At 30.5% G+C, this 25,022-nt stretch overlaps 1 protein-coding gene across 4 annotated transcripts in view; it reads left to right on the forward strand.

Annotated features, from left to right (window-relative positions):
- The window catches only part of LOC145284958 (E3 ubiquitin-protein ligase SMURF2-like), a 292,994-nt gene that overhangs the window by 254,299 nt on the left and 13,673 nt on the right, over nucleotides 1–25,022 (forward strand). For 2 of the 4 annotated variants that reach the window (XM_080134058.1, XM_080134060.1), the window contains exons 8-13: nucleotides 7,145–7,229; nucleotides 8,667–8,831; nucleotides 14,435–14,506; nucleotides 18,855–19,011; nucleotides 23,731–23,834; nucleotides 24,642–24,756. In XM_080134058.1, coding sequence (XP_079990184.1) covers nucleotides 7,145–7,229; nucleotides 8,667–8,831; nucleotides 14,435–14,506; nucleotides 18,855–19,011; nucleotides 23,731–23,834; nucleotides 24,642–24,756 — 698 coding nt within the window. The remainder of the gene's footprint in view (nucleotides 1–7,144; nucleotides 7,230–8,666; nucleotides 8,832–14,434; nucleotides 14,507–18,854; nucleotides 19,012–23,730; nucleotides 23,835–24,641; nucleotides 24,757–25,022) is intronic. The other 2 variants (XM_080134059.1, XM_080134061.1) reach the window with 1 other exon arrangement.

The raw sequence follows: 25,022 nt of genomic DNA on the forward strand, positions 1-25,022 counted from the left end.
GTTTGTTTGTTGGTAGGTAGCGCCGGTTCTGCATACACATATAACACATACACCTGTATAAATTTTGGGGCGATAATTATTCCGTGTATTGCATTTGAACATCTCATATTTTTAGAGCCGCCTGATCCAAATGGGGGTTAATTTAAATCATAATTCGTTTCCTTCATCGGTGAAAGGCTCAATTAAGAAGCCTTGTAAATGATAATCATAATTGCCATCATTCAACTTGGCACCTTCATTTTTGTGTTTCTTTATCAAACCATTTGTTACTGTGGTTGTCACCTTAACAAGTAATGCACTAACAGCTGACAGGCAATTCAATCCATCTTTTCAAGTCTTTTTTTGATTTTACAATTGTTTTTCAGCTTATTATTTCATCAATATTTTAGTATCATTGTTAATATTACATTATTATTACGCAACATATTGCATCAAATATCTACTCATTATTATTATTATTCAAAGTATGGATGCTTATTATGATGTATTCTCATTTAATACGTACAAATGTGTATTTAATCAGTCAGTCAGGGGTTATGTCCATCCTCATAGCCTGGAAAACCATATGTTAAATTAGGTACAATAAAACTATTCAGAAGTCATTGAACAACATTAGCACAGCTAAGCAATGATATATTTTATGGTAAATATCCATGCTGCAACATCTTTATGATCTGTAAAAGGTCTTATGAGACCCTTTCACAATGCCATTTATAATATCATTAATATATTACACATCTTATAGTCTATATTTTATCAGTTTATTTTACATTCAATTTGTTTTTCAAAGTCCATAATTGTATTAATACATAACTAGTAAATGTGTTTTTGTTTATAGTAAATTGGTGTTTGCTAAAATCTCTTTGTACCAACCTTCATCATTGAACAAAATATTAGAATCTGTTCTATTCTATTGTCAAATTTGCATTTTGTATTTAATCCTTGTTTAACATATAAGTGAATAATTCCTTTCAAATCATTTTATTTAATTGTTGCTTAAGATTTGATCAAAGAAAAATTTACTAAGTGTATAAGTTATTTTTATGTCTAATTCTGTACATAGCAAAATGTTTAGTTCTTTTCTATTCATTTTTGTTTTCTTTTTCATTAAGGTTTTTTTTTCTTTTTCATTAAGGTTTTTTTTTCTTTTTCATTAAGGTTTTTTTTCTTTTCCATTATTTTTTTTTCTTTTCTATTAATTTTTTCTTTTCCATTATTTTTTTTTCTTTTCCATTATTTTTTTTTCTTTTCCATTAATTTTTTTTTCTTTTCTATTAATTTTTTTTTGCCATTAAGTTTTTGTCTATATTCATATGTACAGTATTCTGTAAAAGTGTCCGACTATTTTAAACCGTTGTAAATTTCTTACAATTACAAACTTTTATGTGGATTTTTTGCAGCTGAATCATTACTTTTTGAGTCATTTTTATGCCTAATGTTCTGTAATAGGAGTTTGGAATCAGTAAAGATAAACTCTTTAAAAAAAAAAATGCTTAAATAATATTCTTGCTTACCTGACAATGAGTTCTTTTTTTCTTGGTAAGAAGATATTTGTATATTAGTGAACACCAATTATTTTGTAATAATTTTAGGAACCTAATTTTTATTAAAGGGAAATTTTGACATTGAATTTTTGTATTCTTAATTGGAATTGTGGCAATAATTTCCCAAGAATGTGAGCCAAGAGTAAACAGCAGATAAAAAATGTTCAAATAAGATCCCTGGCATAAGTGGTTGCTTCATTTATTTGAACTGGTCCTCTTGTGTTTTGAACCTTGTATGTGTATTGTGGGATGGGGTAAAATTTTCCTTGCTTCTAAATACATTCAATTAAGAGAGAATGTATCTGTACAATAGCAGCAAAGTTATGCTGCTCTTTTCGCTTGCCAAAATTACAAGCTGTTTGTTCAATTATTTACTCATACCATCTGTAAAAAACATTAAACATTCAGTGTAGCAGCAAGTCCTGGGAGCATCAACCTGAAAGAACAGTTGGAAATGACTTATATACCATACATTATGACCATGTAATCCTACAGCCACCTGGCTTGAGAATGCTGCTGTGAAATCTGACAGTTATATGGAATAAGTCAGAAAGAGTTGCAACTTTAGTTGAAGTGAGTGTCCCTAATGATGGAGGTCTGAACAGAGCTAAAAGAGAGAAACAGATCAAATACCAAGATCTCATGTATGATATGAAAAGAAACTGGAATCTTAAGGAGATATCAATCATACCAGTTATTATAGGTGCCACAGGGCTTATGAAGAAGAACCTGAAGTTCTACCTAACTAATATTCCTGGTGAACCAAGTGCAAAAGAAATCCAGACAATTGCACTTAAGGGAACAGCGAGGATATTAAAAAGAGTTCTCGGTTTATTTCAATAAAAAGCAGGGCAATGTTGGCAGCTGGTTTGGCTGCCCCATACCCAGCGTTACAATCTTCAAAGAGAAAATTGAAAATTTAAAAAAAAAAAAAATTAAAAACAAAATTCTCAACATTAAAAACTGAAAATTATCTCTTCAGTTGACAGTTATTTAACGCCAATGTTTTCATTAATAGCTAAATTATTATTTTTTTCTTAGTTTGAATGTCCTGACTGTGATAGACATTTTCCAAAATATAAACCTTGCTGGAACGTCAAATTGCACATCAAAGTGTGTGCACGCATATACGTACATTGCCACAAAAATCTCACAACTTTGGATTTAAATATTCATAAGTAAATTTTGTTCTATTCATCTTTTTCAATCCTCTCATATTTTTCATTGTTTCATTAATCTTTATCATAGAGTGGATTTCCACCTTGGTAAGTGGTGACTCACCAGTGTAAAAAAAAATAAATAAATTGTGATTCTAATTAGGTGTGAAAATGACTCAAAAATATGTGAAATGTGAATAATTTGAAATCGACACACATTACAGATGGCCAGAGACTTTTGCACAGTACTCTTTTATATAAAATGCTTATGTAACATCGAATTGATTCTTAAGATAAAATTTGGCCCCTACCCACCCCATTTTTTTTTCTTTTCTGCTCAAAAAATATTTGTCTGGCATCAAAAAAACATTTCAGCTAAATTTAAGATTTGCAATTTGCATTCATTTGCTTTCTTTCCTTTTCTCGTATTTAAGATATGTTTAAAATATTTCATACATACTCTTGAAGTATATATTATTTTTAATTGGAATTCATTATTGAGATGAGTATTATTTATTAATTTATTTTTATTGCGGACTATTATCCTCATCTTTCTTAGATGTTGTTTCACAACGTTTCGGCCAACTATTCCTCTGGCCTTCATCGGGTGGTTACCACAACGGGAATTTAAAAGCTAGTTAGGAGATTTGGAGTTCTTATCCCGTCGCGGTTATCACCTGACGAAGACCATAGGAATAGTTGGCCAAAATGTTGTGAAACTACTCTTGAAGTTTTTTTGTTTTTTTTTTTAAGTTATATCTGATGTTTCCTTTGATGAATTAACAAGAAGGATCATCCCAGTATAGCAGTTTTATTAAACATTAGCTATATGGATATACGTCAGGATATAACAAAAGCGTTTTAGTTTTCATATACAGAAAAAAGAAATGCTGGTAAAGTAAGGATATCTTATGTTCATTAATTAACCAGATACATTATACCCTTGCTGATATTTTTTGTTATTAGGTGATTTAAATGTTGCATATAAGTAGTTATCTGGACCCAAGTCGTTTTTCAAATGAAAGTGTAGCAAGGTACATTATTATATTGTCAATAACATGATACTATATTAACTAATGAAAATTGGCTAGTCTGAAGCAATCTACAATGTCAAGAGTGATAATATCACTCTTGCTGTTGTGAGAGTATTTAAGATTTAAATTAAAGGGAGATAATCCAAGAAGTTTACAACATTTTTCTTTGGACTAAACATTCAATAAAACAAAATATAAGGGGATTGTTTAGTGAAGCCAACAAACGAAAAAAGGGTTAAAAAAAAAAATACAATAAATGTTAGTATATAGCCAATAAGTTATTTTTTAAATACCTGGCTCATTTTTTGTGTTTTAAGTAGTTTTTAATACACTTTTTTTTCTTTTTTTTATGGCAAATATTTGTTTTTTACAAATCTGTAGCCAACAACATGGCTGCCTAGATATGGGGAAACCAGCTGATCGCCATCTTGTTGACTAACAACTCATAAAAACCGAACTGACGAATGATAACTATTAGCTATTTCCACTCAAATTTTTTGTGTTAAGGTTGACTGATATTTCAATGTCATTTTTGAACAGAACATGCATATATATAATTATTTTTAATACCTACAGACACTAGTGTTGCATCACTTTCGGGAATCATCAGTGCAGGGAGTCAGGAAATTCAAACCGGGCCACAAAGCTATCTCTGACTCCATTAGCAAGGAATAAACTGTTTGGCCAACGTCAACTGTGATGAGAAATAAAGTTGAAATTAACATTTCTATAAAACATAAATGTCATTCAAAAAAGCCGAGAGTGATCTTATGGTTTTAACATCAGGATCTGCACACGTGGGCCAAAGTGACCGACTTGTTTCATTTCAACGTAAAATGCTCCACAATAAGAACCGAGTTCTTAAAGTGGCTAACATAATATATATATATCTTACGAATAATTTTTGAATTCTCGTGGATGATATTTAGCAAAAAAGATCAATATATTTTCGTTGCTACAGTTAAGCTTAAGCAATAGCTGACAATTGATAGATTTATAATCAATTGGTTATATCAATGCAACTTTCATATATCAATAGGATCAATTCAGAAAATTTGCAACATTATAATTTTAAATATTCAAATCAAGCTCTAGAAATAAACGTCTACATCCTTTTTATGCAAACTTTCTGAAAAACAATTTTATTATCAAAATTACGTTTTCTAACAGATTTTCATCCTCAGCATATAAAAGAATTTATCTATTATTATCTTAAATCTCATTTTTTTTATGATAGAATAAAATATATTCATCAAAATATATTTTGGAAATGCAATGTCAATTGATTTTGTCTGTACAAATCTTGTAAAAAATGTTTTCGAAATGATCTTTTGTTTCCTATTGACTTTAGAAATGCTTTTTAATAATTTTTCCGGTTTCATATATGCAACATTCTAGATTATTTTCTGTTGCAAATTTTACTAAACTGTAATTTTATCAATAAAACTGGTTTTCAGAAATGTGCATAAATAAAAAAAATTTAGTATTTCTGAAACACTCTTCAAATATTTATAAATTCTAATGTTTTAACTTTTCCAAATTTCCCCTATTGATATACGTTGTCAGTGATGACAATCATAAAGCGTTTAGCATGGCTGTAGTACTGAGAGAAAATGACTTGTAAAAATACAGGAAAGTGTTGGAGATGACAGTGGAAGATTTGAGACCAGGTGATTAGAATACTCCAACTTGTAACATGCTGTGCAGCCACTATACATGTCAAACTTCTGGCACGTTTAAGCCAGATGATGTGTCCTTTGAATGTTGGCTTACCTTGTCTCACAAAATTCTTTAGCAAGAACCATTTATGTAAAGGACAGACAAGAGAAGAACTTAGGTATGCACAGCAAACAGTAGTTTTATGTATATTTGTAACAATAAAGGTTAAAAATATTGAACTGTTCATAGGTCATAGAAATTTTGTTACAAAATCTAGAAAATATTTTAGATAATACTTTTAAAATGTTAAAATATTCGCATTCAATTATTCAAATTGAGGGGGCGGGGGCTGATCAAAAAGCTAGTATAATATTGTATTTATTAAAAGTGGCTAATACTAAAAGTGTATGAATATTTAGTAATTATTAAAAATATCAGGTGTTGAAAGCTTACACAGCGGGATGTTTTCTGTCAAGTAAAATGACTTGAGACACACCACTTGGCAGTACCCCAAATGAGTCTATCACGGTTAAGTATTAGATAAAATATAAAGTGATTCAAATACATATGTGGAATTTATATAATTTCTCTTTGCAAAATTTGCCTTTCATTCTCAGACCTGCAGTTTGCTTTTACAAATATGCTGAACCAAAAATGTTTTTTCGTTTGGAATCTATTTTAGTTTGAATGCTTTCTGCAAAAAATAGTTTCACAAGCCAAAAATTTGTTTTCCAAAACCAATTAAAAAAACTGAGCCAATTTGTCTTTTTTACAGACTATTTTATTTCAGAGGACAGTGAACTCCTTAGGTTTGTGGAATTAATGGAAACTGTTTTGTAATTACTTTAGCCAAATTCAATTCTTTGTGGGGTGGGGGCAAACCATCAGGTTTGTATTTTATTTTATTTACTGAGGGACATTATTAAATCTGGACTGTATGGGAAGATGTGTACAGAATTTGAGACTGTTAGTTTGGTTAGATTAAGAAAAAAAATGGATGAAATTACTAGAACAGATGAAGCAGCAAGATGATTTGGTTGAAGTAAAAAGGAAAACATGGGAGTGGTAAGAATGATTTTGAAAGAAAGAGGGATAAATAAAGACCTGGCCAGAGAGAGGTTAGTTTGGAAGTAAAGTTCTAAAAGTTGTCCAATACATGCTAGCTTGTAAGACCTACGTTAAACTAAAAATGATGATATATCAGCTGGTCAATATTTTATTTTATCGTTTTTTTTTTTTTTAATATCTGTTTTACATGCTGGCATGTGTCCAACCGACCCAAGAAAAACCATTCTTTAATTTTTAAAAAACAAAAAAACAATAAATTTAACATCTTGTGATAAGTCATAAGAACTCTATATTATCAGCACAGAAAGTTGACAGCATTCGTCTAGATTTTAATATCTTGCATTTTGCATCATTTCTACTTTGTATCGGTTTTTGCAAATGAAAGAAAGCATTTCTCAACATTATGAACACAGTTTTTTCATTGTCTCTGGAGTCAGATACTGAATTAGGTTTTGCCAGTTCCAAAACAAACCTCCGATAATTTTTTAAACATGAGGGTATCATTCTCCAGCAAAATAAAATAGTCTATGCTATTTTTCTTTTTTCTTTAAATAAGCCAACCTATCCCAAACCTCCCATCATTTTGTTCTGCTTGCTTGTCTTTAACTTGTTGCTAAATTCTTGTTGTTTCCTTGTTACTGTATTTCCCCCTTCCCCATCCCTTCATCTTTTCATATTTCAGAACAACGAACGACACAACAAGGCCAAGTCTACTTCTTACACACCCGCACAGGAGTCAGCACCTGGCACGATCCCAGGGTACCCAGGTAAATTCACTTTTTTTTTTTTATCTTTCAAATGATAGAATTAGATGTTTATTCAAATTTCGAAGAAGGAGGGAGTTTGTATCTGTTTTTAAATATTTTACTGCATAACATATTTTGATAGTAATTCATAATGATGGCAAATTATTTTTGCGTTTCAATTAGAAAATGAACATGATTTATTTTGGATAGTATGCATAAACTTGAATCAATAGAATAGGTGTTTTTATTTCTTTTTTTAAATGTAGAAGTTTGAGTCTGTTTTTCTTATAAAGGAGAAAATGTACAGAATTTTTCTTAAAGAAAATTTGATTAGAGTGGCCATTTACTGTAGTAAAAGCTCAGCTTATTTATTTAAATAGGTAATATGAACGACTATTTGGTTTCATAGTCGCACTGCTTATAGATGTTTAGAAATCCAAATAGGAACATAGTGGTAATCATCGGCGTTCAGTCAAACTTGCAAAGGTTTCAAAAACAAAAACTTAATTACCTGTTTATGTTCCAAATGGAAGTCTGGAAGCATTCCATATGTTTCTGTGGCATTTTTTTTTTTTTTTTCAATTTTAAAGCAGAATCTTATTGTATATCGTTCTTCTATCCAGATTGCATTTTTTTAATTCACCAGCTGTGACAATCGGGCCTTAGTAAGGTGTATTCCAATTTCTGCTGTAGCTGTTTATTTGAACCTAAAATCATAAAAATGGGCCAGTCATCTCATAAGATGTATAGCAATAACATACTGAATTTTCAAGAGTCTACAACAATTTTAAATGCCTGTACAAAAAAGTCTGGAAACTTATCAAAGGCACCTTGTACATTTAATAGTTTAAATGCTTCCAAATTATTTTCAATGTATCTTATTCAATTTTTAAAATAGATTAAAATGGTCAGTTTATTGCCAAAGACATCAAAAAATATTATGGTTTAAATTTTATAATTTACTTTTTCTTTTTCCTTTTTTTTTTTAGTAATATTTTTTACATTTTGTTTTATTTTCATTTTTTAAAAATATTTCAATAAATATTTGATTAATAATATATGAATAAAATATTCAATTTTCATAAATTCAAAAAATATGGACACATGAAGTTGTCTTCGAATTTTATTCGTATAGAGATGAAAATAACTTCTTTGATTAAAACAAAATTCGGATAAATATGGCAGTTAAAAATTAAAAGATGTTCTTGAATGATTCTTTCAGTTTTAGTCATTTGTTTTTAATTGAAAAGAATATAAAAATAAAAATTATTTCAGTCAGAATTGAAGTTTATTTTTATTTATTTATTTTTATTTATCATTGCTTGAGATTCTATATTTGAGATTTCTATAAACTTAATGAATTTTGTTTTGTTTTTTTAATTAAAAATATTTTTCTAATTTGAGTTTTTTTTAACTGAAATATTTTACCTTTCTCATAAAGTTTTTCTTTCTTTTCAGAGATTTGACTAATGTATCTGAAGATGATCTTGGTCCTTTGCCACACGGTTGGGAAATCCGATATACAGGAACAGGTCGGATGTATTTTGTCAATCATATCAACAGGACAACACAATTCACTGACCCTCGGCTGTCAGCTAATATTGGATTAATACAACAAAAAATGTATATATCTTGAGTTATTTTTCTATCAAAATATTTCTTGTTTTCTCTCGTGTAACATCCATATAATTTTTTGATTGTTTCTTCTTTATTCCATGCGTTATGCTTTGAAAAAAGCCAAATATAATTTTGGAAGGCTAAACTGCTTTAAAAAAAACAAAAAAGGCCAAATTCATGAGTTTTGGCTTTAAAAAGACTAATCTGACAACTTTGGACAAGAATATGAATGACCTTCCTTTGATGTAGCCTCATATTAGAATATCATAATAATGCATGATCATTGAAATAGTGTGAGAAAGCAATTTGTAATTTCGATGTGCAGATGTTCTACACCAAAGAAAGAAATCAGCGAAAAGTTATGTAAAAAAAGGGAACATTCAAAAGAAACAGGGCAAAACATTGTCTGCCAAGAGGTGCTTGACTGAAGGGGTAAATTAAAGATTGTTAATTCCAATGTGATTTTATTGAACTATATATGAGGGTGTGTATATATATATATATATCTATATATATATATAGAGAGAGAGAGTAAATAATACAAAATTTTTCATCTTTTTTTTTATTTATTTTACACTCAAAATATCATTAAGCCTTAAATAAATGGTTAATTTAGTCCATGGAGCTGGAAATAAAGAGACTCCTACAGGATTCTTAGGCCTAACTCAAAATCCTGTACAAATCACGTTTTTCTCCTTGTGATCTGCTTTGTTTATTCTCGGCCCCATGAACTAAATTAACTGTTTATCTAATGATATTACTCATGCAAGTGAATGGCTCTCGTCTTGAGGAAACAACCTGCTTTAACAAGTTTCTTGGACTGATCTTCATTCCAAACCTGAAATGGAAGACTTACATCAAATTTGTTGCCAATGTTGCTGGAAAAATGGTGGAATCATTTTACCGCTCCAGAAGATATCTCACTCCCAAGACAATCCTCTATCTGTGTAAGAGCCAAATACGTCCTAAGATGGAATACTGTTGTCACATTTGGGCAGGTGTTGTTAAGAGTACTTTTTTTGCCTTGACACAGTAAAGTAATTTCAAAATTTTTTCTCTTCCCTATTTTCACTTTCTCACAGAAGAGACTTTACAAGTTTATCTCTGTTTTACCGTTATGTTCATGATACATGTTCAACCTTACCGTTATGTTGATACATGTGCTTCTACCTGTGGTCCCCCCTCTGTAAAACATTCACAAAAAAACACTTGTCTAGCTACAATATCATTATGGTTGTTGCACCACATTCACCCTAGGTGGATTGAACTGGCTTCCTCTTAAGGAGGAAGTGTCAAGGGAATATTAAATTTGCAGGCAGTCTTCAGTTGCCTGTAATGTTTGGCGCATTTTAGGTGAGGAAGCCAGTATCTTCAGACAGCCTGATCTGGGAGCAATGGTAATTAAGGGGCAACACATTTCCCATGGCCCCCAAATGGGGCCTCATCACTGAATGTTTTTAACTCATACCCACGACCAAGTCTCACTGCAGTAACTGTCAACGATTTTTATTACTCTGTTATCAGTGCTTAAAATTAAACAAAAATTCCATAAACAAAGTTTCTTTCCTAGAACTATCTTGTGGAAAACAATACAGTGGGACTACTTCTCAGCTGACTATAACAGGGTAGTTTTCAAATCTAATGTAAACAAGTTCTTGTTGAATCATTTCCTTAAATAATCAAACCCTTTCCAAATTCCACCATTACCAATCATGGTGTTGTCTCACCAGCCATATTACACTCATTAACCCTTATCCTCAAGTGGCCTTGAGGCCTTCATAAGTGGTGACCCCCCCCCACCACTACCACCACACACACATCCCCTACACAGTAAAATAAGTATGAGTATAAAAAAGAAGCATAATACTCAACAAACAGTCAGAAATAAATTCCAAACATGGATATATATATATATATATATATATATATATATATATATATATCACACACACACAGAGTAATAGTATAGAATGTAGTAGTATAAAAATATATTTATGAAAACTATAAGACCGAAATGAACAGACACTTCTGTGTAGTTTTGCTGAGTATATTTCTATACTTATGTGTATGTTTTGTTTGCTTTTTTGTTTAATTTTCATATTTTTATTTTAAAGTTTAGATTTTACAGACTTTTATTCATATAAATAATAAATATTTTTTATAAGAAAAGATGTTCGAAATTGTTAGAAAAAAAATTGTAATTAAGACTTTTAAAATTTAATCTATGAACTAATCTCAACATTTTACCATCCAAAGTATTTATTAATTCTAGGTTTATTTATGTTATTTACATATAAAGACAAACTCTTCAATAAATTATATAAATGTAAAAATTAATGATTATTTTTCTGTTATGTAGTTTAATTATTGTTGTGATATTGTGTTTTTTAATCTATAACAAAAATAACAGGTGATAATATATGAATGTATATTTTTATTGTAATATTTTAGACCATTTTCCAAACAAGATCAGTGATATTTGATTTTAAATTTATCTTTACTAACTTGATCTTAATGCTGTCAACTATAAATAGGAAAGAAAAGATAAATTCTTTATTTAAATATTTATTAGGAATCATATACGGCATAATCACATTGACACACCGGTTTCTGTTGGATCATCAAAGTTAAGCAACGTTGAACCTAGTCAATATTAAATGGGTGACCATATGGACTTCCAGGTGCTGTTATGTGTTCTCTGCTTATCTCGACATTGTTTCCAGTCGTCCTGGACTCAGACAGTGCCGATTCAGGAAAGGTGTGGTTGTGGATTGCACAACTCTTGCCTCACAATTCCACATGCAGCTGTCCTTACAAGGGTATCCTTTGTCTTTCAATACTGAATGTAGGCATCGATATTATGAATGCCGTATCAATGTCGATCCAATTCAGTTAGCAAGTGAAACAATCCATAAGTGATGTCACTGTAATCCTACATCTCTTGAAATCTTAACAAGACGCATTTTTAAATTAACATGATCTCAGAATAACATTTTTTTTTTACATAAAAGTATTTTTATTACAACGCTATTTCAGTTTAACGCTTAATTTAATCAAAACGAACAATTATCAAACTAAAAATAGCTGAGTAAAAAGAATGAAACCGTTTTTACTTGATAAAAGAAAACAATAGAAACGCTAACACTAAAAATAGAACCTAAGAAAGGTGGTATTTCAATAAACTCCTCCACACGCATGCACAAGCACATAAACAATGTTAACAGGCCAGGTCCACGCACTCACACACAATAGTTTTTCTTATGAATTATTTTTCTATCTAAAAACAAAAAAAAAAACAGTATTAAATCTTAATATTTGCCAATAAACAAACTGTATACAAAAACATGCATAGGTAAAAATAATGCAAATTAAAACTATCAATTTCAACTAATCCCTATTAGAATTAGAGAGAAAAATTTGACTCGTGTTATGAAGTTATGAAATTCCTTGAAAGATTTTACCCGTATTGAAACACGTCATTTCTATAACAGCCAAACAGACAGCTTTCACTTTTGTGTGTGTGTGTGTGTGTATATATATATATAATATACTAGCAGGCCGCTCGGCATTGCCTGGTTGTAAAATATGCTTAAATATAATATTTTGGTTAATGCAGATTTCATATTTAATATTATATTGGACCGAGTATATAGTAATGATTTAAAAAGTTTTTAAAAAAATTAAAAATATGACTCGTGCGGCACCACTAAGAATCGAAACCAAAACGTTATCTTGCGATTTACTTTTCCCTTTGATGTTAATGCCTGAGCTGTGAAGACATGTTTGCTGCAAGGCTAAAAATTTAAGCATGAACCAATAGCTATTACATTACACATGCGTATTCGTAATGCCGTCATTCAACCTTCAACTGGCAAATTCCATTTTTTACTTTTCACACTTTTTCACCGATTTTCCCTTGCTAAAACCCAAATATAAAGTTTTGCATGGGTTCAAATACCCTATATATTAAGTTTCATGTCTGTAGACCAAAAAATTACAGAAGTTGGGTAGGCAAATTTTTTTAAACAAATATATATATATAAGAAGGTTTGTGTTTACTATAACCTTTTTACGCAAATATTACGCAAGTATAAATCTTGTAGAATATCTGCATGAATATAATTACACATAACAGTAAAGATGATCATCTGATAAGAAAACTGAAAAAAACTAATAGGGAATTAATTAAAATGAATGTTTAAAAGAATATGCAAATTAGCTAGATCTTTTGCAGATGAATGCAATTCTGCAACCCATATATAAGCAAGTTGTATTTTCTTTTTAAATAAATATAAAAAAGGATTTTTAATGTGAATATCAATACACACAAATAAAAAAACAAATTTATAGGAGTATAGATATATACACACACACCCATACAATTATAGACCAAAAACAGAGACAAACAAAAAGGCCAGTATTTTCTCAAGGATGCCAACAATTAACTTCATTACCTGCTGCTATAGAATTTTTTGAACATGGTTCAATAAATTAATTTTATTTTTATTTCGGACTATTAGTCTCATCTTTATTAGTTGTTGTTTTTTTTTGTTTTTGTTTTTTTTAATCTTTTTATTGGTTCACAACGTTTCGGCCAACTTCCTCTGGCCTTCGTCAAGTGGTAACCGCGACGGATAGGAACTTCGAATCTCCTAACTGCATTCTCAGCCATCACTGCCATCCGTAGTTGTATGTGCCAGAGGTAATTGGTCAAAAATGTGGTGAGACGACAACAACTACGGATGGCAGTGATGGCTGAGAATGCAGTTAGGAGATCTGAAGTTCCTATCCGTCGCGGTTACCACCTGACGAAGGCCAGAGGAAGTTGGCTGAAACGTTGTGAACCAATAAAAAGATTAAAAAAAAAAAAAAAAAAAAAAACAACTAATAAAGATGAGACTAATAGTCCGAAATAAAAATAAATTTAACATAAAATGCTCATCTCAAAATAAAAAATTCCAATTAAGGAATAATATATATATATATGGTTCAATAAATATTATTTAGAAACAAATACTTGAGGATGGTCAAGTTAAACACTACAACCTGAAAAAAAAAAAAAGTTTAGTGCTCGTGTAGCTTAGTGATCTTTTAAACCAATACATCTCAGGTGAAAACATTACATATTTATGTGTCATGCCGAAATTAATATAAAAAATATCCCTATATTAAATTGTTTAAAAATGGCAGACTTTTAATTTAAGTAGAGGGAGATGAATTAGTTATACTGAATTAATCTTACAACTTTTCTACATTAAAACATACAATAAAACTCGATCATTCAATCAATTATATTTTTACTTTTAGTTATTTTTCTACTGTATCATTTTTCATAATTTTTGAAATTCATATTAATTTCAACATGACACATAAGTATGTAATGTTTTCACCTAAAATGTGTTGGTTTAAAAAATTAAAATATACACAAGCACCATAAGTTTTTTTTTTTTTTTTTTTTTTTTAGAAACAAATCCAGCCTGTTACTTATTTGAGCACCAGAATTAATTTAACAAAAAACAAAATACCAAAAGTTTTTTTAATTATTGTTGGTAAATTAATTTGCACCTTTTTTTTTTTTTTCTTTTCATACATTGCGACCGTTACTAAAGAACCGAGACAAATTTGAGTAAAAATAAGTATTTGTACAATGCACCTTCCGTTTCCCCAAAAGACAATAAATTGTGAGTAAATTTGTTTGCATATCAGCCATGAAAAATTTCACACGTTTTTTGTGTTCTAATTTTTTAAATTAGAAAAAAGTTAAAAATTATTTTTTTTATTTTATTTTATTTTTTATTTATAATTATAAATTGTTTGGATTTTTTAATAGAAAAGAAATGTTATTCTGCGAACACATAAATTTCAAAAAGACGTTTTGTTTACATTTGGGAAGATGTTAAGTTTGAATAATGTTGGATGTGATGTCATGCTAAACTCATTCCTTTTTACTGCCAGTGTAATTAGTCTTGCATTTTTCATGCATTTTTGGCTCATTCATTTTTTCTATTTAACAAGGAGAAATATTAAAAATCCAACAAGATTGGGTATGTATATCTAGAGGTTAGGTGGGGGGGGGTCACAATACTGTTTATGGGAAGAATTCAGTTTAACCAGTGAACTTGAGGTCAGCAATCTGATTTGCTTTTAGGAATGTAATAAAAGTTTTGTACATAAGTAAGATAAGTATAATTTGTAAGTGTTCAAACATATGAGACAATTGATAATAGCGTCATTTTGTGTGTGTATGTTTGAAAAGAACTCTGAAATCATTGGAAATTCTATCAGAGGATATATATATATATATATATATATATATATATATATATATATATATATATAATATATATAATTTCGGACAAAGTAGGGAATACAGACCCTAACCGAATTCAATGCAAAGACAGAAACAAAAGAACAGATTTCGATCGACATTGGTCTGACCTTGCACTTTGCACACACATCTTTTATGCAAACAACAAAAATGTGTTTTTTTTATATATTTTAACAACTTTAAATTTTGGGTTGATATTTTTATCAAAAATGATAATGAGTTAATATATTTATTTGCAACCAATGCAGAGTGCGTTTTATATATTTACAAAACTCTTCAATTCTAAAGCGGATTTTCGCAAATTGATATTTTTTATTAAAAATGATAAAAATGAGTTATATTGTTTAAACAATTATACCTATTTAAACAAAATACACTTAAATAAATGGATATTGTGCAGAGATGGTATCACACAATTTGAAAAACAAATAAAAACAATAATAAAAATACGAGCTCCTTAAAATGAGACACTGGATTGAGATTTTTATTTTAAAAAATAAATAATTATGATAAAAATGAGTTTTATTATTTACAAAAGATTTGTAGGGATATAAACACACTCTTGGTCATGAAAATCCACTTGAGAATTGAAGAGTTTTCTAAATATATAAATGTACTGTTCTTTTGTTTCTGCTTTTTGCATTGAAGTCAATTGGTATTCGTATTCCCTACTTCGTCCAAAGTTTTACTACTTGGAATAGTACAAAAGTCTAAAACACACACATATATATATATATATATGTGTGTGTTTCAGACTTTTATTAATACAAACATTTTATCTACACATTTGAAGATATGTTTCAGTTCTAGTTAGAATTAGCTGAACCTAATCAAGACAAGTTCTTAGTATGAAATCTGTGAAGTTACAAGCAGAAACGGTCATATTACATAGCTTTAATTTAAAATTTATATATATATATATATATATATATATATACTCGGGGTTTTTTTTATATTCAAAAGTAATGGACTAATGAATTCAACGAGGTTGTTAGATAGTGCTCAATAAAAAGAGCTGATAATACTTGTTTATTGTTATATAAACATGCTCACATCCCGCTGCTACAAATAGCCACTTGTTTCAATCAAACAACAGATATCATCATGCAGCGACTTGACTATTCAAAAGTTCAATGAATAATGGATTTTTAATTTAGGTAGGAACTCTTTAGAAGTTGGAGTTAAAAAACTTAAAACACAGGACTTTAATTAAATAAAAAAGTAAAAAGGGAGAGGCAATTTAAATAAAGTTAAAAAATTACAATGGGGAGAGAGTGATTGAGAAGAGAAAAAAAGGAATAGAGACAGAAATAGAGAAAGAAAATATAGAGAAAACAAAATATAGAGAAAAAGAAGAGAGAAAATATATATATATATATATATATATATATATATATATATATATATACATACACATACATACATATACACACATATACATGATATGAAGAAGAGAAAAAAGAAATAAATGGTTATAATAAAGAGAATAAGAACTAGAAGGAAAAGGAAAGAATAATGAGATCTAGTTAAATAGGGAAAGAGAGAAAGTAAGAATTTGACAGTATATAGAAAAAGAAAAAGAAAAAGAAAAAAACCTGCGTGTCAACCAATTTATGAACAATTATACAATTCAGTAATGAAACATATTATTACAAATACAAACAGAAGATACAATCCAAGTGTCAGAAATGAACGTGTCAAAAAAGGCAGTGAATGTATTCGGCTAGCATATTTATCCTCTTACATACGTCCACGAGTAAAATCAACGCAATTCAAACATACGTCTACCATTAATTAGGCCCTTTATGCTAAATGATATAAGTTTAAAGTTTTCGCGTTTTTATTAGATAAATATATGAATAAAAGAAGAAAATAATGATAAAACAATATTAAAATTATTATTAATAACAATAAACATAATAGTGATAATAATAATAATAATAATAATTATAATAATAAAAACAGAATAAAGTTAATATTTATTATCTTTTTAATATAACATATTTAGCCATAAGAGGGGATTAAATAAATTAAATAGGTCCAATAATTATAAATAAAAAAACTACTAATATTTATGTATAAAAAAAGAATACAATACAAATATATATATATATACACACACACACATATATATACCCAAATATACACACACATACACACACATATATATATATATATACATATATATATATATATATATACATATACATGCACATAAGTAAAGGTGTAACTTTCCTATTAAGTTGGAAGTTTAAGCTATTTAAGTATAGATATAAAGTCATATTAAATCACAAAATAATACATTCAATACCAGATTACTAATAACACAGATACAAGTACACTTACCTATAAATATATCCCGTTGTTTTAAGTTTTTTAACTCCAACTTCTAAAGAGTTCCTACCTAAATTAAAAATCCATTATTCATTGAACTTTTGAATAGTCAAGTCGCTGCATGATGATATCTGTTGTTTGATTGAAACAAGTGGCTATTTGTAGCAGCGGGATGTGAGCATGTTTATATAACAATAAACAAGTATATATATATATATATATATATATATATATATATATATATATTCTGTTATTTTTTTCTGTTTTGAGTTCATTTTGCCACCTAACATTTTTATTTTCGTCCAAATGGATAAATTATGATGCAAATATACAATACTCAACATTTAATAGATATTCCGACAAATGTGTGTGTCTAATTATTGGACTCTCTCGTTGATTTCTACATATGAGGTTCCAACAACTTATTGTTTAAATTAATTTATGCTTCAGCCTCAGATTTACAAACGAGTCCACACATAGTACAAGCGTGTGGATTCAGTGATGCAGTCGATGGTATGGCTGCTGACCGTTTAGCTATTTACCCTTTTTTCACGCAGATGATTCAAACTGTCAGAATGAAAACAGCGAAGATCCTCAAAAACAAAGTGATTTCCACTTTTTGCGATCCCTAACCTTGTTCTCAAGACTGCTGTGTGCGATACCAATTGAAGACAAATTGCTCTTTAACTTATCTTATTGTAGCGCAGTAATGGTATACCGACATATATAATCATTAGTTATCATTTCAAAAACCAAAAGATGCAATTAATTCACACTTATAAATTTTTATTAGATTTTTTATGTCTATGCTGGAATTTTCATGTTTCATTGAATAGTGAAAGATCCTTGATTAACTCTTCAGAGATTGAATGTTAGTCAAGAAACAGCTAAGTTTATTATATGAAATGAAAAAAGAATTTGAACAAGTGAATGAAGATATGTAGTTTTCAAAAACAAATCAAAAAAGCATTGAATTCAAAACGTTTGCAATGTCTTACGTCGCCATGTTAGATTTCAGAAAAATTCGAAACCTAATTTCCAGAATTTATTGTTGATGGTATTTTTCCATGTCATGTCTCTTGATTGTGAGAAATGATTAATTATTGGGAGTTATCAATTTATATTTTTTTATCACTTTTCTACCAAAAATGTTTCTGACTTTAAACTTTTTGTCATTTACTTTTTGAAGTGAAAGTTTTAGGCCTCACAAACATTATTTTTTGTCCAGAAAATCAACTTGGAACAATCAGTTTCTCAATAGCAGTTTGGCAAAACATTTTTTTTAACTGTAACTAATTTATAAAAAAAAAATCTCTTTAATTGTGATATAATTTTTCTATCAATTTTTTCTTTTCTATTTTTTTCAGGCAAAATACAGATAAAGAGAATAGTATCCCTGTGCCTTTGCCAAAGTATAAACGAGACCTTGTGCAAAAGCTGAAAGAGTTGAGGCGGCAATTAAGTGATCTGCAGCCTCAAGCTGGTCATTGTCGATTGGAAGTTTCACGTGAGGAAATATTTGAGGTAATTTCGTTATTTCTATACCACAGAAATTGGTTAAAAAATGATTATATTATCTACTGGTGTCATAGAATAGACAGTTTAAAAGCTTCAAAATCACACAAAAGTAGAATTTGAAGTATATGAACTGTCAATTTCTGGTTATCATTAAATGTTAGAATCAAGCAATATAGGTCACTGTGTAAGTTTTCGGCAAAATCCGGTTCTCATCTATATTATTTGCTTAATCCATTTTTTATTATTTACTCTATGGCTGACTGGGATAGCTTCCATACATTTATATCAGATCTACTTCTGCATTCCATCTTTAAAAAGGATGTGTTCTCTATAGTATTAGATGTGACGGAATGGTTAATTGTGGGCATAGACCCTCAAAAAAATTATAGCAAAAACCTAACAGCCAACTGTGGTTCTCTCCAGAATGTGCTGCTGCCATTGTGCACAGAAATCACTTTTTCAATTGCTTCCAACGTAATAGATGTACTGAGACTAAAGCTGCTTTCAGGACTGCCAGCAACCACTGTAAAAATGTAATAAAGAACATAAGAGAGTTGTATGCTCAGTCCGTCAAGTCCAAAGTAGCTGAGCAGTGTCTTGGTACCCACCAGTTTTGGCAAATAGCAAACAGAATCCTGAACAGAAGCGTGTGCTCTATCCCAACTATCATAAATGGACCTGAGGTAATCTTTGTCAGCATCAGACAAAGCCAAACTCTTTGCCAAGAACTTTGCAGCTAATTCTACCATTTGCGACCAAGGCCGCCGACTCTCAATATTTCCTCCTGTTTTAGAAAACGCTATGTGATATACAAATATCTGTACGTGATGTTGGCAAGCTAATTAAAAACCTTGATTCCAGTAAAGCAACCGGCCCTGACGGTATTCCAATTATAGTACTCAAAAGACTTCGACCAGAACTAGCGCCCATCCTTACAAAACTGTTTAAACGTTGTCTTAAGAAGAATTCCATCACCCTGGAAAATCTCATTAGTACGCCCTGTATTTAAGAATTCAGGTGATCGCTCATCTCCATCTCAGTACAGGCCAATAAGTCTCCTGTGTGTCATGAGTAAGTTGCTGAAATCTGTGTTAAATAGAGAAGTAATCAACCATCTCAGCAAAAATAATCTTAGTGACATGCAATATGGTTTCCGTTCTACTAGATCTACAGCAGATGTGCTTACAGTTATATCTCATAGGATTAGTGAATTTCTCAACGGAGGCTACCTTTACTAGGGCAATTGCTCTTGACATATCAAAGGCTTTTGATAGAGTATAGCATAAAGGTTTACTTCACAAGATTTCCAGCTATGGTATAGCTGGAAATGTCTTCTCAATTATTAAATCATTTCTCTCTGATAGGTTCATAAGAGTAGTAGTTGATGGGCAGAAAGAAGCTCACAGTATTAATGCTGGAGTCCCTCAGGGGTCCATCCTTGGCCCAACTCTCTTCCTGATCTACATTAATGATCTTCCAAATCACATCCTTATATCATTCCTAAATATTTATGCTGATGACACTACTATCTATGGTAGCACATCTAAGACCATAAACGACCAAGTTTTCTCCGATTCTCTCTCCTCTGATCTTGAGCATGTGGTACAATGGGGGAAGAAGTGGCTTGTTACTTTTAATGCATCTAAAACCAAGCTCCTGTCTTTACATCATCAATGCTCTGATGCCCATCTGGCATCAATTGAAATGGATGGCTCTCGTCTTGGGGAGGCCACAAGTTTTGACAAGCTTCTGGACTTGACCTTTACTCCTGATCTTAAATGGAACACATGCATTAAATCCGTTGCCAAGGCCACTAGAAAAATGGTGGGATCCTTCTATCAATCCAGTAGACATCTCACTGTATGCAATTCTCTATCTATATAAGAGCCAGGTATATCAAAGGATGGAATACTGTTGCCCCATCTGAGCAGGAGCTGCGAGAAAGAACTTATCCTGCCTTGATAGAGTTCAAAATAGACTTCGTAGCCACGTAGGAGATGTCCTTTTCTTTTCCCTGCAACCTCTTTTTTACAGAAGAGATGTTGCGAGTTTGTCCCTGCTTTATCATTATTTTCATGGAAGTGCTCGACTGAGCTCCAATCTATGGTCCCCCTTCACCAAACTTTCACAAGAAACACTCGTCTAGCAGAAAACACTATCAATAATTACTCCCACTCTTTATCTGTGCCTAAACCTAAACGCAGATTCCTCTGATCTCGAACGAGTGGTTCAGTGAGGGAAGAGGTGGCTGGTTACCTTTAATGCATCTAAAACCAAACTCCTATCTTTACATCATCAACGCTCTGATCCCCATCTTGCATCAATTGAAATGGATAGCTCTCGTCTAGGAGAAACCCCATGTTTTGACAAGATTCTGGGCTTGACCTTCACTCCTCATCTGAAATGGAACACATACATCAAGTCTGTTGCCAAGGTCACTGGAAAGATGGTGGGATCCTTCTACCGCTCCAGAAGATATCTCACTACTGATGCAATTCTCTATCTATATAAAAGACAAGTACGTCCAAGGATGGAATACTGCTGCCATATCTGGGCAGAAGCTGCTAAAAACAGCCTAACCTGCCTTGACAGAGTACAAAATGACTTCCTGGCTTAGTGGGGGATACTCTTTTCTCTTCCCTGCAACCTCTCTTTCACAGAAAAGATGTTGCAAGCCTATCTTTGTTTTATCGTTATTTTCATGGCAGGTACTCGTCTGAACTCCAATCTCTGGTCCCCCCCTCGCCAATCTTTTACAAAAACCACCCGTCTAGCTGAATCCATTGTCAAAAACTTTCCCCACTCTTTATCTATGCCTAAATCAAAACGTAGATTCCATGAACAAAGCTTCTTTCTTAGAACTGCACGCCTGTGGAAATCTGTTCCGTCTGCCTGCTTCCCTCCTGACTACAACTTGGATGTGTTAAAGTCCAATGTAAACAAATTCCTGATGAACCACCCCCTAAGTAGACACTTTAAATCTCCACACTAACGTACTGTACTTACAATAACCCTTATCCCTGAGTGGCTTCCGGGCCTTGATAAGTGGTGACCACCTTGTAAAAAAAAAAAAAAAATGAACAAAGATTCTTTCTTAGAACTGCACGTTTATGGAATTGTCTTCCGTTTCCTACTTTCCAGCTGACTACAATATGGTTGTCTTCAAGTCTAACGTAAACAAGTTTTTGATGAGCCGTTCCATATAAGTTTACAAATTTACCGAATTTCCATTACTAACAATTACTATATTGCCCAATTTCTACTGTACACTCTTTAACCCTTGTCTTTGAGTAGCCTTTTGGCCTTGATAAGTGGTGATGCCTATGTAAAAAAAGAAGACTTCCAAAGCATACATAAGTAAATTTTTTTAAATAAGCTGTCAATTTCTGGTTTGTGCAAATTCCGATGTCGGCTACATTAATTGCTTATTCTGTTTTATTTTTTTTATTTAGCGTAACTAAAGAAAGAATGTTAGTAAATTATACAAAACAAAAAAAGTAAGCCCATTTCAGCCCATTTTTCGGTCATTTTAGTTTATCTTTAAGAATTTCATGTCAATCCTACATTCACGCATTCATTCATTACACGAGAGCACACGACTAATGACTATTGGCCTTGTTTTTTGTGGGTGGAACAAAGGGAAATAACTCTGGATAAATAATTATGTTCCTTGTTTTTTTAGATGACGATTATATGAAAATAGTTTTGACTCAGAGAAAATATTTTCTGTAAGGAATCAAATTAAATGTTATTCTTGACAATATGCTGCAACAATCCCCCAAAAGAATTGAAAAATTATATATTGATTTTATAGGATAAAAGTTATGGCAGAAATCAAGAAAAAGACTGATTTTATATATTAAATTAATCTTTGTCTTTAAAGAGGTGGAGGGGGGACATCAATTAAAGGCAACAGTTGAAAAATATAAACTCCAAAGTTTTTTATTGATTCTCCTCAGCAAAATATATATATATATATATATATATATAAAAATTAATGGTGAACAATATAAAAAGATAAAGTCTCTTTAGATGTGAAGTATTATTACAGATTTTTTTCATTTGAATTTTTTGAAAATTTTCACAATTTTTTACTCAGAAACATTTATTTAAAAAAAGATACTTATTTTATGCATAAAGAAAATAAAGCAGACGATTTGAAAAAAAAAAAGCATTGACTTTACACATTATTATGGATCAAATATTTATTGAAAAATGAAGCAATAATGTAGAGTAGTAAAATACTTAAAAATCCAATCTAAAAAAAACAAATGAATAAATTTTTTTTTTCATAAACATATGTCTGTTATTTTTTTCTTAATAGCTAAAAATAAAAGAAGCATTTACTTTGCAAATCTTCGAAATTTGAAAGGAATTTGGAAGCAATTTTAAATTCTTAAATCCTTATTTGATTAAAAGATTAAAAGTTTCAGAAGCTTTTTACATTCAATATTTCATTGATAGATTTTTACTGTTTACCGTAAAACAAAATTGTAAGTTTTATAACAATTTGGTTCATTTAATAACTTAGTAACCAAACAATATTGTAAAAAATATATTTAACTTAGAAAATTGTATTTAAAAAAATGCGAGTAACACGATTCCTGGGAACAGCTAGTTTATTATAAGCGTAAAAGTCAAATGTTTTTCAACTTGCATGAATTCAAGTTTTGTTTTTTAATTGTAAATTTGTTCTGATGAGACATATTTTATTATGTTTTGTAGGATTCTTATCGGCAAGTTATGAAAATGAGAGCGAAAGATCTGAAAAAGCGATTAATGGTAAAATTCCGTGGTGAGGAAGGTCTTGATTATGGTGGAGTGGCAAGGTAAGCTGGTATTTCGGTTTTTTTTATTTATAAAATATATTAAGTTATATTATTTTTTATTAATAAATATATTAAGTAATATATATTATTTTTTATTAATAAATATATTAAGTAATATATATTATTTTTTATCTAGAAATATATTGATTTTTTTTTATCTAGAAAGATATTAAGATTTATATATGACTAGCCTGGGTGCCCGGCGTTGCCCAGGTATTTGGAGGTATGTGTTGAGCAAAAAAAAAAAAGTGGTAGTACGCAGGTAGACTCTAACCCGTACCACAAAGGAGAAAAGAACGTGAAAAAAAAATGTGACATATTTGCTGTTGCGTCCATTGTCAAACCGGAAGTGATGTAGGTTTAAATTAAGGCTAGACAATCAAAAAGAGGGGTTGACTTTTGAAAATATCAGCGAAAAAAAGTGACCCCTCCCTGTAGAAAAGTGTCCAGTTGACAGTGAAGGAATTAATGTTTTTGGCCAATTTTTCGATATTTATCGTCCGAAGGGTCGAGCTTCAAAATGATACCGATCTCATGAAAATCCGTCGCATTTGTCGAAAGTTTTAAGTAGACATACATTTAAATAGACAGGTGAGATTTATATTATTTAGAATTTTCAATCCTTAATTTTTTATTTAAAATTTTCAGTTGTTAAATTTTTTTATTATTTAGAATTGTCAATTTTTTTTTATTTAGAATTGTCAATTAATTTTTTTTTTTTTTTTTTTTTTTTTAATTTTCAATTCTTAATTTTTGTTTATTTAGTATTTTAAATTTTTAATTGCTTTTTAAAAAAATCTTTTGCAGAGAATGGTTATATCTTTTGTCACATGAAATGCTGAATCCATCCTACGGTCTATTCCAGTATTCTCGTGATGATATTTACACTCTGCAAATAAACCCGGATTCAAGTGTCAATCCTGTATGTTTCACATATTTTCTCATAGCCCCCCCCCTCTCTATCCTATCTTTCTTCTCTTTCGATCTGCCCTCTTTCCCTTTGTCCTGTCAGCTGGGGCTGTAGAATATTTACACTGCATTGCAGACCTGTAGAACCACCACTTCAATGAGGCCATATGTTAGTCATGGATAACACACTATGATGTCTGAAGACGGATTCTTAGTGGCTTAACACTTCATGTTCCAGTAGCCTAAATGGTCAAGTGACTTGCAATACTGCATTTTGGT

Source organism: Euprymna scolopes, chromosome 9 (genome assembly GCF_053919585.1).
Source record: "Euprymna scolopes isolate OS-2025 chromosome 9, ASM5391958v1, whole genome shotgun sequence".
NCBI lineage: Eukaryota > Metazoa > Mollusca > Cephalopoda > Sepiida > Sepiolidae > Euprymna > Euprymna scolopes.